Source organism: Archocentrus centrarchus, chromosome 22, assembly GCF_007364275.1.
Source record: "Archocentrus centrarchus isolate MPI-CPG fArcCen1 chromosome 22, fArcCen1, whole genome shotgun sequence".
NCBI lineage: Eukaryota > Metazoa > Chordata > Actinopteri > Cichliformes > Cichlidae > Archocentrus > Archocentrus centrarchus.
In genome coordinates this window covers 5,351,380-5,369,816 of record NC_044367.1, presented here as the reverse complement: position 1 = coordinate 5,369,816, position 18,437 = coordinate 5,351,380, and the positions used below count along the sequence as shown (strand labels likewise).

Here is an 18,437-nt window from a genome sequence, read left to right as displayed (position 1 = left end):
AGCACATTTAAATTGTTTTGTCTCTTGCCTCAATTTCTCTTTCCAGCTCACCTCTCCGGGGCTCTTTAAGCTTTCTGTCATGGACAAGTGAAATAAAGGTTGGTGGTTTGAGTCAGTCAAACATCTGGATATTATAAGGCATGTTAGGCCTTTTATTTCCCCTGTGCAAACACTGAAATGCTGTGTGGTTTTGTTTGTTCTTATGTCATATGAAGAATCATATGTTGCTTAATAGGAGTGTAAAAAATGTCCCAACTTCCTATTGGTGTAAACACTTTCAGAACCTGTATAATGGCCTCAAAGTATTCACTATGCCTCAGAAAGTGTAGTGTTTAAAGGTACCTAAGCCCCTGCATTAGCAGTGTATACCATACATTGTTCAGAAGGAAAGAGAATAGCAGGTCAGAACATTAACTGCCACATATTTGCATTGCATTGTCGTATTTATTTATTCAGCCAATGATGATTGGTAATGTTTTAATTGCTTGACAGCACTGATGTGATCAACAGCAGCACAAAAATCACCTGAGTAGTGTCCGAAAGTGTTTCTGTCATTTAGCTAACTCACTATACAATCCATCACATGTAAGTTAATAAGGAATAGTCAGTGAGTCACTGATTTTAGACACAATCTGCTTTTCAAGGTCTGCTCAGGTGTAAAATATGGGAAAACATAAACAGAATAATATCAGACTGAGGCATCCTTACCGAGCTAACACTGAATACAGCTGTTAAATCAGATAAATATGACCAACTTAGTTGGTTATGAAAAGTCCTAGCTCCGCATGGCAATAAAGGATCCTCAATATGTCAGTTAGTCTCCTGATCTTTTCTTCCTCTTTACCAGCTTTCCTTCTCTATCATCATTCCTTCTTTTCCAGTTTGTTTCTTCATGGGTTCCACACTGACTAAATGCTAAGTGTCTTCTCCTTTCTCATTGCAATAAATTCCTTTTCCATCCTTCTTCCTCTTATTGCAGACCACTCTTCTCTCTCACTCTCTCGCCTTCCTCACTTTTCTGGTGTCTCTCTGCATCCTTTTGTCTTCGGAGCTTTCTTCTGCGTCTGTCTCCATTCTGGTTTTTGATTCTCCCTCTGTCTCGATTCCTTTAGCTGATGAAAGAGCCGAGTGTTTTTTTCTCCTCCTGAGCAGATGAAGATGAAAGTCTGATCTGTTTGTTGATGCTGTTACCGTGGTAACGTCTCACCTGTTTGCTCGCCTTCAACCCCTAACGAGCAACTCTTAACGAGAAAACACCTCTTCAAAACATCAACAAGCACACGAATCACACACAGACAAACACGTACCAAACCAAGACATAAACACAAACAGAACTACAACTAAGATACACACAGAGATGGGCATAATCAAAAGACACACAAACACACAGCAGCTTGTGTTCTTGGCAGGGAGTCGGTGGATCTTTAATCCTCATCATGCAGCAGGTATCGATATCAGAGCCTCGCTGTCACCTTCTATTAGCTGCCTGATAGACACTGAGGGAGGGGACGTGGGGTGTGTAAGTTATGGAGAGACGTGTATTCACAACTGTGTACAACCAAAGGATGGACACATTCAAGTGATTCAATAAGTAATACATTTAGGCCTCTGTACCTGCAGATTTCAGACATCTAATCGAGCAAAGAAGCAAATTTATGAGTGGAAAAAATATATATATATCTGAGCAAATTGCACAAATTATAAGACAAAACGTTGTGAGATCTTTCAAGGCCGACCACAATATTCTTCTATGACGCCTTTAGAACTGGTGTTTCTACAGATAAAGGAACAAAAATATGAAGCCAGCCTTGTGATAGTAATACAAGTGAAAATTTGACTGAGATCAGTTCACATTTAAGACTCGAACACATTCTAAACCCCCCCCTACGACCACTGAGTGGAGGGGGGGGAGGGTCATTTTGACCCCATCCTGCAACAACAGTAATACAAATAAGTAATTTTTTGTTTTGTTCATTTTCATCAAATGTTTTAAATTATAAGTAAGATCTGAAAAAGCATTTAAGTTAAGCCTCAGGGGGGTGATTTAGATTATTTCATAAGTAGGACTTTAAGTTCAAATATACTGAATACTCCATAAGTCTTAAAAAAGTAAAAGGGACCCACACAAATGTTAGGATTTTTTTTACTTTCTGTTATTTAACTCTCTCTCTCTCTCTCTGTGTGTATATATATATATATATATATATATATATATATATATATATATATATATATATATATATATATATATATATATATATATATATATATATGTCAAATTATATTTACTAACTATAGTAGGCTAAGTCATTAGTCATCATATGTTAACGAGGTTAAGAGTGATTTCGTGCTCTCTTGCTGGTAAATCCTTTTAAACAGGAGCGACACTGCCATAACAAGACAGTAGGTCTGGGCATTAAAATAATAATACTGTGTGCTAAAAATTCTCATCCTGACATTACTAAAAACATTCAAGACCCATCCAAAATGAATTTAATAGGATTTAATACTCTTAAAAGCCTTTTATTACTTCATGCATATTCACGATGTGTTAAGACTTTTTAAGGACCTGCAGGAATGCTGAAAAAGGCTTTTTCATATGATTCTGTGGCTGCTGGCTGGAATGCAGTAAACATGTAGATCCTATGGTATCTCTATACAGCAGTGTGCAGAAGTTTTAGGCAGTGCTGTTAGGCATCTAAATGTCCCTAAATTCATTTTGTAATGAGACAAAAAGATGAAACAGACAGACAGAACTAGCCACAGAAGCCCTGCAACAGATGGTATGGACCCAACAGAGGCCTGACCTCAACATCGTGGAATCCGCCTGGGATTTAGAAGACAGGCTAAATCAGAAAATCCTATCCTAACTGTACACTTGATTAAAGAGTTACTGATCATATGGCTACAAAACTAATAAAGTGGCTATATTGTAAGAGATATAGGAAAAAAATCCAAAGTTCACACTGTGTGCCAGACTGCTAAAATTCAGCAGTGTGAAGTTTTCAGATAGAGTTCGAATCGTCACCCTGGCTGCTATGTATATGTTTACTGCCAGTTTTTGGGGTTTTTTTTTTTTGCCCTGGCATTGAGACCATTTGTGACTGCCACAGAATTTCAGGACTTGATAAACCCAAACTGGGTACCCGGGGCAAAAGTGAACTGTGTTCTGCTTCAGAAATCCGTGATGGTCTGGAGTCTTGGATGGTGGCCCACTTTGGCAAGTTTGTAGTCCAGTCCCATATGTAGCTGTCATTTAATTATTTCTATATGTTTGTTTAAATCAGTGGTTCTCAAATCCAGGCCTCGTGGCCCAGTGTCCTGCAGGTTTTAGGTGTGTCTCTGCTTCAACACACCTGAATCAAATATAGAAGTTATTAGCAGGACTCTGGAGAACTTGACTGCATACTGAGGAGGTAATTCAGCCATTTGAGTCAGGTGTGTTGGATCAGGGACACATCTAAAACCTGCAGGACACTGGGCCACGAGGCCTGGATTTGAGAACCATTGGTTTAAATACACATGAGGAGGTTCAAATATATGTGAGGAGCGTCAGTGTAATACAGAATTGTGTGCTGGTTTAGGATAAGTAGTGAGATGGGTGGGTATATGTGAACATAAAGCAGGCATGGGTCATAAGTCTGTCTCTGAAAGGCACAGAAAAGATGGACATGACATGTTGTGTGTGTGGTGGGGGGTTAAATTGGCAAGAGGAAAGAAAGCTGAAAATAGAAATCACCAATGAGGAGGGTGGCCGGAGGCCAAAGAGCATGATTAGAAGGGTCTGGGTGGGGAGACGAGGGGGCCATGGGTAACAGTAGGGGAGGGCAGGTTCATCTACTATCAACGGCAGGGGAGAGAAGGAGCGTCTGAACAGATAGCAACACCAAGAGAAAGAAAGAGACGAGAGAAAAAAGAGAAAAAGACAGACAGACACACGGAACAAGGGGAGACAGGAAAACCAAAAAAAGAGGACAGTTGAGAGAGAGATAAGGCAAAAAGAGATGTAAATGGAAATAGAGACAGGTAGGGAGATAAGACACAGAGGAGGTTCACTTCAGAGGAACAAGTTAAACACTCACACTCGTATCCGCCTATCTGTGTTAACATCTGTGTGTGAATGTGTATGTCGAGAAGTCGCCTCCTAACAGCGTGTGTCTGTCTGACTAAAGAAACTGGCTTTGAACATGGATACTCATCCATTTCCCAGACAGACAGGAAGTCAGAACAACATATAGACAGATGGATGCACAGAATTATTCCCTCTCTGCTGTCGAAGGTAATAATATATTTTAACAATATCTACGTTCCAAGTTGTCTTTTTTTTGTTTGGTTGGTTTTTTTTAGAAATCAATCCTTTCCTAATGGCAATGAAATCCTCTCTCTTTCCTTGGGACTGAAACAATTTGTGTACCAACAGAAAAAAAAAAAAAAAAAAAAAAAAAAAAAAAAAAAAAATATATATATATATATATATATATATATATATATATATATATATATATATATATATATATATGTCATACGAAATTACCGACGATCATTTAAAAATATTTGATGCTGATCAAATTGCTTTTTGTGTTAATGTTTGTTTTGAATTCCTTTAAATATTTTTTTAAAATATATAATTCGGGTATTTTCTACTCTTTTTACTGAATAACCATTTTGATCTGACTACACTGATGATACAAAATTTAACCAATTAGATGAGCAAGAAATTGCATGAAACTCACTGGCAGGCAAAATTTAACTTTCAAGAAAAATCTGTACACACTGGAGAGCAGGTGTGTATTTGTGCTAATGTGAGACCGTGTGTGTGTGTGTGTGTGTGTGTGTGTGTGTGCATGTGTGTTAGGTTCAGTCTATTAATTCTTGGTGTGTCCCGGCCCCAGAGCGTTTCTACTACAATAGAGAGTCATCGGAGGCCTAGGGCCTGCCGGAGGAACGTCTGGCTGACGCCATATCTTTATGGAGCATTAATTCAATTAAGAGCCAGGTTATAGACAGGCAGGTGGAGGAGGAGGGGATGGCAACTGAGTGCAAAAAAGAGAGAGTGAGACAGAGAAAGACAGAGACACTGGCGATATACTGTATAGGAAGAAACCAAAGACTGAAAAAGGAGATTCCAATCAGACTTTTTTATAATAAGCATTTCAACAAGGTTTAAGTTTGAGTGGAAGTGCTGACTTATAAAGTCCCCGACAAACTGTGGCCACCAAAACCCTGAAACATTACAGCTGGGGTGGTTAAATACTGTACACCTCTGCAGCCTGAAGCCTCACTGAACTCTCAACCACAGACTGGTTAAATCTGTTCTTCCCATTTCTGAAATTACATAAAAGAGTGTTTTTGGCTTTTAAAGGTTGCTGGCTTTGGCAGCTGTGGCCAGCTTCTTCTGCAGACAGCTGTTCCTGAATTAAACGGAGCTCTTACATTGGAACCATTGTGCTGGCCACAATAAAACTCTATAAACCACTGCTATAAGAATATGGACTTAATGCAGTAATGTGTCTTTCTGAATTGTACATTTATTTGTGAGGATGCATATGCGTTTTCTAAATGTATGCTTTTATTTGTGGGTTTGTGTGTGCGCGCGTGCCCATGCGACCCCTGCCGACCCCCACTGCTTTCTCATATACCCCTACAGTAATAGGCTGCAGTGCAGAAATCGAACCCATTTACGCGTCCCAACACCAAAAACAGACAAATGATCGCTAAAATGGAGTCGACTTCTCTTAAAATGGAGCCCCTTTTCGCTCTCTCTCCATACAAATGACTGCTATCAATATTTCCAATCTTCATTTCTCCAGAAGCTCGTGGCCTCTTTCTGCCAAAAATCAATGGCTTCCCACTGAGAGCTGTGACAAGGATCAAAAGTGGGAGGTTCACTTTCTTCAGATAAAGTCTCTAAAGTCTCGTTTCTGTACAGTTTCATGATTTAAGCAGCCGCTCTGTGTTTGTGTGTGCAAAAATCTTTGTTTTGTGTTCACATCGACTTTACAAAAAAATTCACGCAAATGGCGTTACTTTTTTTTTTTTGCCAAAATGCGATGATTTTTTATGCTTTTGGTGATTATTCTTTAAACACGGGCAAGCTAATAACCATGGGTGGACAGGATGATATTTCAGCAAAATATCAGGTTTCCAATTTCCAGCTACACTTCTTCCTTTTTTTTGACAATAAAACCAAAACACTACATCAGTTATCTGAACAAGCACAAATGCACAGCATCCTTATATTTGCTGATAAAAAAAAAAAAAAAAGTCATCATGTTTACTGTGGGACAAACATGTTTCATATATTCATTTATTTTGGGGTTTATTGATAAAATGGAGGCTTTCAGTTTACACCTAAATTCCATCATGCCAATTAATAAAAATGTTCGTGGAGGATCGTAAATAATGAGCAACGTTTCTCACTGTGGCTCATAAATGGGAGTGGACATCTGATTACTAACATTTACAGTAAGCAGGCAGAAGTAGACTACAGGCAGCTTCTGTGTTTTCCTTTTTCCTTTAAGAGATGATCGAGTTCTAATCACTGGCGTGTTTTATCCAGTCAGCCTTCAGTAGGCTTTGAAGATATGCTTTATATTTTTTACCAAATCAATCTCTACTTCATTTCTACCCATGTGTGAACTGTGTCCAGTATTTTTACATCCCCATACTTGAAAAAAGGTCTGGTGGTCTTATACCTTAATACAGCTAGTAATGATCATGTTCCCTTAAATTACACGCTATAGACATGTTAGCTCCTAGGAGCTGTTTCTTGATGAGGGTATACAACTTTTGACTTATGGTAACAGACGCCTGTTAGTTAGTTAGTTAGTTTGTTATCTAACAGTAAATGAAATGACCATTTATCAGTGAGTGCCGGCATTTTGGTCTGTTTTGCTCTTTGCCACATCTGGGCACCTGATGCAAAGTTCAGGATTTACAGTTGAGTGTACTGCTGCTACAGCAATATCAGATCCAACCACAGGGTGGAATAATGTTTCAAAGCCTCAGGTCAAACATGCACTATGAATGAGGTAGTTCACGGTCAGTGTTTTAAACTCCTCGTCCAACACCTTCTCATTCATTAAGGTAGTAAGAGATGCACCATTACGTTTCAGCATTCAAAATATTCTTGGTGAGGGCTGGGAAAAGGTTGTAGGGAAAGACTGTGGTTTGGGTTAAGATGCACGCCTTCATACATACCCTTTGGAATAAACTAATGATGCCCCAGGATGCCCCTTGTCCAATAGCGCCACCTCATCTTAAGATCATTCTAACCCTGACGCGAGGCAGGGTTACCGAACAGCCGTTCACTTTAAAGAAAGGTGCAAAAATGTCCTCGCTTTTTCAAACTCTCCCGACTCTTCAGATTGAAGCTCAAGTGAATGAAGGTTAGAATAAAAGTGCAAAATGCTCATTTTTCTACAGCCATGCCTAAATGATGTCACAACCAAAGAATCTTAAAGCTTACAAAAAAAACCTCAAAATTAAAGTTCATATTAATCTTAATCAATCGCATGAATGCAACTTTTTGTTTTGGCAGTGCAGTTGTGTAGTCGTGCTTTCATTTCTTTGTGTTACTGCAGTCAGCTATATGTTTTTATGCATTCATTTTTAATGCATCTCTGTGCCTGAGTCTCTTTATTTGCATATGTCAGTGCATCTGTATGTGTTAAAGTGTGTGTAATTTAACCTATCAGTATTTGTGAGCATAAATCAAATGTATATGAATTAATGTACTTCTGTGCGCATGCAGTTCTATATCAGTGGGTACACTGTGATTGTGTGCGTTTGTGTGTGTGTGCCTCTGGTTGTCAGTCACACGGCAGGGCTAGGCTAATCAGCGCAGCTAGCTGTTCGCTGTGTGATGTAGGCTGATTAATATCCTGTTAGTGTCCCGTGGCTTTTAAGGTTAACTGCTGTTTCCTCTATACATCCATCGCTTCAAAACAGCCCTGCTTTCATTTGGCCTCATTAAGACGATGTATTACTATACTTAGCAACAACACAAAGTGAACGGGTTATTTTGTTAATGCTTGGTGGTGATTTACCAAAGCTTTGTCACATATTTAAAAGTTAATGAAGAAAAGTTAAGTGTCAGTGGACATGAATCCACACCTGAAGCAGGTACTGAATGCTTATATCTGCGCTCGTGCGCACATACACATACACACACACACACACACCTACACACACACACACACACACACACACACACACACACACACACACACACACACACACACACACACACACACACACACACACACACACACAACTATAGAACTATTTGTTGTAACTTTGTTATTTTGTCTCTTTGTTTCTGCTGATTTGTGTTTTAAAACTGTTGGTTTTAATCATGAATACTTAATTATTTATTTTGGTTTATGCATTATGTAAACAAACTGTTGAAAACCTTTTGGAATAAACTCAATTGTTTGACTTTTGCTGGAATGTGATTTTTTTCCCTATTTTATATGTTTTTAATAATCTTTTTGGTAGATTAAACTACTTTTTGTTAGTAGAGCATTCAAACCAGGCTCTGGTGCTGTAGTGAACGTGTTCCACTGTGAAGTGATTTTAAAACTAATTCAATGCTACTTCATCAGATGCTCATGATATGCACTCTAAGATCGAGTATAGTGTTAGTTCAGACAGAGAAGAGTGACGTTTCCATCTGCAGTGATTTATAAATGGAGACATGCGGGCACGCTAAACTAGGGACTGTCTTGCAATGGATCATATAATATTACTCATTGGGCACCTACTCATTCAGACGCACTGTCCATCTCATCCTTTGTTTTTGCACCTGGAGCAGAAGTTTTACCACCCAAAAGAAAACTTTGCAAAAGTTCCAGACTCTGAGACACAATTCACAGCTGGTGGTGGAGTATAAAAAGTCATGTTCCTATTCTTGGAGTGGAAGCACTAACACAACCACAACATTGCTTTCCTGTAGCCTGTAGGGATCACAAAAGATGCAATGCCAGGAAGTTCTCGGACCACACTCATCTTCCTTTGTTTTGATTTCAGGTACACATCTGTAAAGTTTTGTTTCTTGCATGCCAAAAGTGGTCTGACAACAGTGGGTGTCAGCAGGATTACATTTTTCTAGGAAACACACCTAATGCAGGTGTACTGAGAAGAAACTTTCTGTTGGCAAAAGATAATAGATGTGTAATAACTGAGAGCACTGGTTTCCAAAGAATATTATTCATTGATGAATAAGAGAAGGTCTTTAATGTTATGTGAGAGCTACTTAATAGATTAATATGATGTTAATTTAACTGATATTGAGCCAAACAATCTGAAAACTTTGTTCTTCCTACCTTGAAGCTCTGGAGCTGCTCTGAAGCATCTTTGTCCTGCCTGAGGCAGGAGTTAAAGATGAGCAGTTCAGTGTCTCGCAGCCACGCCTTCAGCTCCTTGATGCGAGCCTCTAGCTGCTCCAGGAGTGAGTTGGTAAGCGGGGACAGGGCGGAGCGAGGGTTTTCCACAGTGACACCTTGACCTCCAACCAGCTGACCTTTCATGTTGGATGACTGGTTTTGCTCGGAAGAACTGGGTCCTGCATGTTTGGAGAGGATTTTCTGAAAGAAGAGAGAAGAGTAGGGGGGATAAAAGGAAAAAGTCAGGCAATTACATTGAGGACTCCTTGTTATGTCAATACTCCATCATGTAAAGTAGCATATCAATCAATACACACACAGCCATTAATCATCTACCTTTAGAAATGTGCAGATCAATAAAAGGGATGTCATGTATTCAGGGCCTAGCTGCTGAAGCAAGTGTGAAGATTACATTTTAAGTAATATCATTCATGTCACTGTTGCTCTCTTCAAGATGTAATAATAATCTTAATGTTCTTGTTGACATGAGATCTTGTTTACAGTTCAGTGGGAGTTTGTCACAGAGATTGTGTTTAGGCATAAAACTGAAATGACATCAAATATAAAGTAATGAACAGTTTTGATAATGACTTTCAAACAAAGGTAAAAATAAAATTAATCGCTGGCTTCCCTTAATGTATATTTCTTTAAAACTCAGGCTAGGTATTTGGATTCAGTGTTATAGGTGGATGTTGATGCTGCAAACGCATATTACCCATGGATTTGTAGCCAATCTCAGTCTCAATCAGTGATTTCCTACAATCCCAAGAGAACTCATTTTGATGTTAAGATCAAGTTTAATATGGTACCCATCCATCATCGCACTTTCAAATTTCCCCAGACTTACACTGTACTTCATCATATTTGCTAATTCTTGCACAAAATGTATACAGTACAATTTCTTGTACAACTGTAATGTCACTTTGTTGTATGTCTGGCAATGGGTCACCACTGGCAGGCCACAAAAGTCAAGCTGAGCCACAGTTCCAACAGATCAGCTGATCTCAGCATCAGTCCACTTCAGATGACCCGTCTGCTGCTCCCCCCACTTCCAATAGTCCTTGCATTCCCACAGACAGGCAGGGAGCTGTGCATCAATCTAATATCAATAACCTTATGATTCTGTGTTTCTTGCTGTAAGAGGAAATCTCTCCAGTTTTATTATTAAATAATAATTTAATAATAAGTTTCTAACTCTGTTATTAAAACTATGAATTAGCTTGCTATCATCACAAGCTTTCTGTTGATGATGAATAAGGCTTTGTGAATAAATCTGGTGTTTTTCCAGGTGCAAACAGATCAGCTGCTAATTCAGAGCTTCTAGCAGCTTCTCCTACAGAGCTGTGATATCCACACCCAAAACAAAACATCATTTAGACACAATACAAACTGAAAGAGGGTTTGGTGCGGAGCAATCACTGTTTCAAATAGGAACAACTGAAAACAACAAGAGCCTGACTCAAAGTGAGCGTGTGTGTGTGTGTGTGTGTATAATAAGCACTGCAGAGTAATTTTCAAGCCCCTGTTGATCACACAGTAAGACACAGCAAGCCGCTGAGAGAGACTATTCCCCAGTCGGATTTCGGCAAGTGTGTGTTTATGTGTGTGTGTGTACCTTTTTTTTTTCTTTCTTAAAAGTGCTCATCAGTACAAAACAAACAAACTTGTGATGGCCACCGATCACGAGCTCAGGGCAGAGACACTGGGCCTGATATTAGCAGCGCAGTAACATTTGGGGTCCAACGTGTCAAAGAAAAATAAATATGTGCTCCATTTTTAGCTTTAACCTCAAAGTTAGATTTACTATTATGGGTAGGAGGAAAACAATCAATCCAGCGTAGTATTACAATATTTTGCATGGTGATACGTATCAACACAGGGACACCAAATACTAAAATTTTATTCAATACATTAAAATACTATGAAAACGAGGGCTTATCTCATGCCCCACCATGCTGATATAACGTGAGCCGAACAACAATCGGCTCAACCGAGAAAGCATCCAACACTGGACACACTTAGCTTGACAAAGCTACCTCCTAATTAAGAGCAAGCTAACGGTTCAGTCCCATGAGTAAAAATTCAACAGCAACCTCCTTGCATCTCCAAAAGAAAAAACGAGTCCCATCACTGACAGGGATTTCCTCCTGCCACTAATGAAAATATAAAATACATTTAGAATAATATCACAGGCCCATTTGATAACAGAAAACCCTTCAGCAGACATCTTATTACCTTCCACACAATTATTGTGCCCGTACGGACAGACAGACAAATATCATGTTGCACATCTTTGAAAAGTAAAGAACACATATGTCAAATGTCACGGCTCAACTCCTTGTGGTTTTGAAATTGATAGGCTAAAAAGATAAAACCTCAAAGACGGACGGTATGACGACAATTTCCTCCTGCTTTATATCAGGCGGGAGGATAAGAAAAAAAATCAGTGGCTGCCTGGTGACTGGATTTAATTTTTTTCACATTCTGCTACTGATTGCAACTTGTGATGACTAAATAGTTGCCAAGAGCTTGATGGATAAAACAGAAACTGACAAAGGTTAACTTTGAGGACAGAATTTTCAGTTCAAACAAAGGTGATAAATCATAAAATATGTTCTTGTAATATTTAACTCAAAACTTTAAAAACTGCAAAAATATGGTATCACGAATGAAGTATTGTAATAATATAGTACTGCGTGTCTGGAGATTCCCACCTCCATTTACTATACTGCTCTAAGGTGTGACTCCAACAGAGTAGTCTCATCAAGCAGGATCTTCCTAAGTTGCTTTTAGGATTTCTCCTAAAACACACTCCTGTTTAATGAATTTCATACACAGAGTACAACTGATTGGTAAATATATTGCACTAGCACTATTGCTCAGCTAGCATCATGTTGCCATTACCAGTGATTCACTAATAGATGATCTATTTTCACTGATGTATCCAAGCAAATTGAATTGCATTTTTTCAGTCTGTTAACAGCTAATCTCTGGGCCCTCTGTATTAAGGTCAAGACTTTACAATATTGTGGAGAGAAACCCAGTAGTTTCTCTTTGAATGATCCTCGCACGAGCAAGCCAAGCACTCACTTTCAATCTAAGTAATGCTCACCTCACTGCAGAGCTGTGGTCATGCACATGTCAGAGAATGTTGTAATGATAAGTTAATTACTTTGGATTTTGTTAAGTTCTCCAACAGGGAGACGTCTCCCGCTCTGCTTATAGTGTCTAGTTGTGTTGCACAAATTGACTTTAAAGGCACTCATTGTAATTTAAAATAGCTTTCAACCCTCCAAAACTGACTAAATCTATCAACATAATGGGACGTAACAACCTCTATGATGTTATGCTCAGAATGCTTTTTTACTATGTAGCAGTTTTTCCAGTTTTCTTGAGGAGGTCCAGACCATGCTTTTGTGTAATACCGATCTGTGTCACAGTATGGTGTGGTGAGTCAAAGCAACTTTGAGCCTGCCCTGAGCCCAACTGGGGACGAAGACAAAGATGCCATGGAAAAGCAGATGTGGAACGACAGATAATCTAGTCAAAACGACTGCCAGCACCAACTCCCACGCTCAGCCATGCTCAGAAACAATAATAACAGGTAAACTCACCACTGAAGACAGTGGTGAAAGCAATTTAATGATGATGATGAACTGGCAAAACCTCTTTTAGACTCTAAAGATCGAAGCCAGTAATGCTAATATGACTATCTGTCTGCATAAGTGGACAGATAGCAAATTAACACCAGTTAATTAATGGCAACAGTAGGCATATAAGATACATTTGCTCAGTAGTAGCTTGTGTAGGTGATTAGCACTTCATAACAATCTATCAGACTGAGGATTTTTAGACAATCTATAAATCGGTTTTTTTAACTGCTCCTGGGCTGGAGTTTTGAGAGAACTTTTCGTTCTCACATTCACATCTGTGGCCATTTCAGAATCACCAGTTAGTGTAACAAGCTCATCTTTTCAAACTTTCCACAGAAAGGCTTCAGCTGACCAGGAGGCCGGGGTCATAGCCATCAGAGAATGTTACTGTCACGCATGTGTTTGTTCCGCAATGATTTTCAGGAAAGTGCTGCTTGTCAGGTAGCATCCCCATAAATTTCAGGACTCAGGATCGCTGGCAGAACATTACATTGTACTGATATTGTCAATATTATTTTCTACACCTGTCAGTGGTTAAAATTTTATATTTGGTCAGTCTATATTCACAAGTGAATTACAAGATTCAGCCAGAGATGCAAGCTCTGCAACAAACAAAGCTCCCAGAGCGAGAAAACAAAGGACCTAGGGTCACGAAGGCTCATGAACTTAGGAGACATTATTGCGGAGTAGCAGTGGGCCTACAGAGAATGGAGATGCATGAACAGATTGTCACGGTTAGCAGATGGAAAGAAGATTATACATCATCTTTACTTCACTAGGTGAGGATATGATAACAGTGATCCTTCCTCAAATAGGCTGGGAACAGTTGTCTGTGTCACCAGCTGATCTGACCGTCAGTGGGCACTTTGAATGTGAGCACAAAACAAAACATGTACTCAACATATACTCGACAATGTGGCATCAAAGGCAAAAGGGGCAGTTTCACTTTGAGCAATTTTAAATTAAAAGAGAGAAAATAACTGAGTCCCAGATGGCAGGAAGATTATGTACAATATAGCCTGTCCTGCATCAAAGTCTGGTTTTATATTACATCATTCTCAATGTGTAAAATGCTACAAGTGAAACTGCTACATGCTTCCATGTTTTCAAATAGCTGGCACACCACAAGTAATGCTCATTTCATACCCTTTGGTTTATGCAGTGCAAGCTGTCCTCTATATCTTGTCTTATTCAGGGTTCATAATGCATTGTTTTGAAATTTTTTCAAGGATCAGATAGCTGTTATCTTGAAGTTCCCACTATGACTGTAACAAGCAGCCATGGCAGGAAGAACTGAACACAGAGCTGCTCCTGAACAAGCCCAACATGGGTCCCTGTTGTTAATTTGCATATGTATGTGCTGATACAAAAGGTACTGAGTCAGTGGTATAGCAGCAACTCTCACTTCTGAGTGGAAAAACCACTTTAGCTGAACTCTGGCAAGTAAAACCAACCCATTAGACAATGAACAGTTGCAACAATAGGACCCCAAACAGTCAAGTGCACAGTTAGCTTTGTGCTATGCAGAGGCAACAGTGATCATGAACGTCCTCTTCCTTTGACAGAGAGAACAAGAAAAGGAAAGAGAAAAGAGAGCAAGACAGCTCATACACAAAGAGGATCAGCTGTCATCAAGGATGTAATTTAGAAGACATAAAGTACATTTTCCCAAGACAGCAGACAAAAACTTTTTTCTTTTCTTTGTAAAACACACATTTTCTTTTTTTTCTGCAGGTAGTTATAGCGAACATCATCACATCACAAGGCAAGAAGACCAACAGACCCCCAAATATTTGTTTGTTTGCTAAAGAGCTGGGAAGCTTGATTCTCAACCCTAAGCTCAAGCTCATTTCTGTCAGATCTGCCTCCACATTATATGTACAGTATCCAGTATATGTACTGTAACTATTCATAGGCATGCAGCTTGACCTTGAACAGTGGCAAAAAAACAAAAAGCTTGCTGCCAAACTGCACGACAGAAAAGATGAAAGCTAATTTACAACCTCTTTATTTCTTCATCATTCAGGTTTGTCTGCGCTTGTGTTTGCTATGTCATAAATTCTTCATAAGGCCAGGATAGTTCAGAGGCGAGACACAGGACATCAATTCCAGTTAATTCCCAATTTGTGTCAGAGCAGCAGATGCCGACGCCAGCACTGATAGGCCCGTTAATATGCCACTGAGACGCCATGTTGGAAGGGTGAGGAGGGGAAAAAGACAGAAGAGGTCTCTGTTCATCCTGCTCACCTGGCATTATCACTGAAAGTGCAGAATCTTCTTAATAATGTTGATACAATAGGTTAAGCAGCTAAAGCTACTTCTAGGCAAGAGATGTTTGGGGAGGACATGGAACCTCTCATGGAAAGAAAAGAAAAGGAAGACAGCCTTTAATCAATCAAGAAAGAATTCTTTGCTACTCTTTGAAACAGAACTGTTAGCTCTTGGTCTTTAATATTGGCCCCAGGTTTGATAAAAATGGCTGTATTTAACACTGTGGGATGGGAATAAGTTGGTTAACACAGTATTGTTGCAGTCACAATGATCTTGACACTGCTCAGCGTGATTGTCAAAAGCTTGCTAATCAACTCAATATTAACTTGTTTTTACCATTAATGCATTAAATCAATATTATAATTATAATAGTATTACATTAAATATAATCTGTCTTGCTACAGTTTCATGGATGCATTGGTGTCTGAGCTTGTGCTGCAGAGTATGCGTCATGGCAGACAGATAGTTTTGTGTTATGGAGTGCACCTTAAGTCCCTGTCTTGGTGGCAATTACATCAGTTACTGACAATCATACAGGGGGATGATGATACCTAATTATAGAACTTAATAGAGTAAGGGAAGCATTTGTGGCTTTGAACAGAGCTACAACTGTCTGGTTTCAGTTATGATAACTCTGACATGGGGTGTCCACATACTTGCAGAATTAGAAAAGGTGGCGGATGAAGGAAAACCGGGACAGCAAGCGAGTGAGATTAAGAGTCTCCAACCTGATGACACACACACAAACTTTACCGCATGCGCGGGAAACAGCATTCAGAGTCCAAACGCCTCCCCGTCAGTAACAGAAGTTTAATCACAGCCTGGTTACTGTGGCGTAAATACACACGATGCAGAGAGAGAGAAAGACTCATCTGTGGCCGTTGTTTAATTTCTAAAATTGAATCAGTTTCAGCAAGGTTGATACATATGTTAATGCACACACACACACACACACTTCCGATAACTTTTACGAGTGAGGTAATAATGTGTGTATGTGTGTGTGCGCGTCTGTGTCATCATTAGGGACTACAAGGAAATGACGCACACACACACACGCAGATGGTGTTTGCTCCTCTGTTGCTCCTCTCTGTTTGTGTGACATGCCACTCGGTCGACAGGAGACGGTTTGTTTCTTCGGAGGAACAAAGTCACATCGCCGCAATTTCAGCCTCCTGACGAGCCGTCGCCAGCTGTCACCCCACTGCAGACCTGGAATTAATCACCGCACCCGGGTACAGACAAACAACTGCTGCCAGCGTACCCATTAGCAAGGCACCCAGAGCTTACTTCAGTCTGTTGGAATGACCCATATACAGTACAGGAGATACACATGAAAAAATGCTTCAGGTGTCTGAGCTCTGGTGGTAAAAACCTGTTTTACTACCAGTTGGATGGACATGAAAAATCATCATTACAAATGTTGATTATGATGAAAAAGCTCTGGAGAGAGAAAAAATACTAATTCTATGAATTTTGGTATGAAACAGTCACAGAGGTTGAACTGCTGAGTGAGGTTAAGTAAAAAAAATAAATAGTTAATGAAGTGATGTCACCAAGATTCATTACAGCAATGTTAAAAATAGTTTTTTACTCTATGATGTTTATTTCAAAGGATGAATATTCTCCATCCTTCATCTTGGCAGCAATGCAAAAGACAGCATAGCTGAAAATTTTAGTGATTAATTAAACTAAGTAAGTACAGCAATTTAAGGAAACAAGCAACAAATAAGTAGATGAATTATCATCAATATAAGCATGGTGTTCTACTGACAAATGCAGCACTTCATCTTAGAAGTCACTGAAGTTAATCCAGCAACAGCAACAATGTCACTGCGGAGATCATATGTCACTACAACCACAGTGCAGAACTGCTTCAAACACACAGTGAGTAATGCACTTATCGCAAATGGTGTTTGCAGCATCAATTTGTTGCAATTGCTGCACAAGCTAGAGATTTTGTGAACATCTGCATCTCACTGTGCCTCTAAGCACACACAATACAAAATTCTTCTACAGTGACGACAACAATTTAATGTGCGCTAACACTAAATAACGCCACAACACGTATGCTTTGTGTGGTTTTAGCTGCACTGCTGACTGAAAATACTGATGCTGTAAGCTAGCTACCATTGGATTCATCAGTGCCGGCAGCATGGCTGAAAACTGGCTACGATTAAGGGAACGCTAACCCGCAGAAATGAGCTTTGTTTAAAACAAACCAGAGATTTAGCCGACCCTGGTTGGCTGATTAAGGTTGTTCCAAAGTTTTAAGATTAAGATTAAGATTAAGATTAAGATAGTGTTTATTTGTCTGGGAGCTACAACCTCAAAAGCGTAATTGCTTCTGGTTTTAATGTAAGAGTGGGGAACAATTAGGAGACCTCGATCAGATGATCTGAGAAGTAGGCTGCAGTGTTAAGTCTCAGCAGCTCTAATATATAAGTAAGGGCCTGTCCACGTAGAGCTTTACATGTTAATAACAGGATTTTAATTCTGAATTTCACTAGGAGCCAGTAAAGAGAAGCAAGAATCGGTGTGGTAGTATCTCCCTTTGCACTATGTTCCCAATACAGAAACCACTGAGGGTCAGAAGTGCACAATGCTCCACAACTGCCTTGTAGTACACTGCATGGAAATGTATGTGATAGTGTAAGTGTACATATGGACTCAAAATAGCGAGTACGGAAATAAATAATTCACGCAGCATGTGTCTTGTGTCTGGATACTGCATTTAATGGTCATGTTCTGAAGCTGTGGGGTTTCTTCTTTTCCAATTGTAACTCGGCTACGACACGCTATATAATATACAAGCTGAAAATCCCAACTTACCACCACAGTGTGTAGTAGTGTGCATGTGGAAACCCTGTACAAATATAAAGTCATATCACTGACAAAACAGATGGTGGCAGTAGCTCATAAAAACAGCAGCAGCAACATTTTGCTGATTTCATACACAGTAACTTGCTCAAAAAATCTGATTCCTCAGATGATCTTTTCTGGTTCGTATGTACCAAAGTGTTAACTCAAAGCTTTATCTTGCTGATATTGTTGTAATCTCCTCACATCGAATGCACTCAAATTGTCAGAAAAGGACCAGAAAAATTAAAATACCACAGTGTTACTTCTA

General features: G+C 39.4%; 1 protein-coding gene across 1 annotated transcript in view; it reads right to left on the bottom strand.

The window, feature by feature from the left end:
• The window catches only part of akap6 (A kinase (PRKA) anchor protein 6), a 223,357-nt gene that overhangs the window by 36,412 nt on the left and 168,508 nt on the right, over window positions 1–18,437 (bottom strand). Inside the window, exon 17 of the mRNA XM_030719108.1 lies at window positions 9,327–9,587. Coding sequence (XP_030574968.1) covers window positions 9,327–9,587 — 261 coding nt within the window. The remainder of the gene's footprint in view (window positions 1–9,326; window positions 9,588–18,437) is intronic.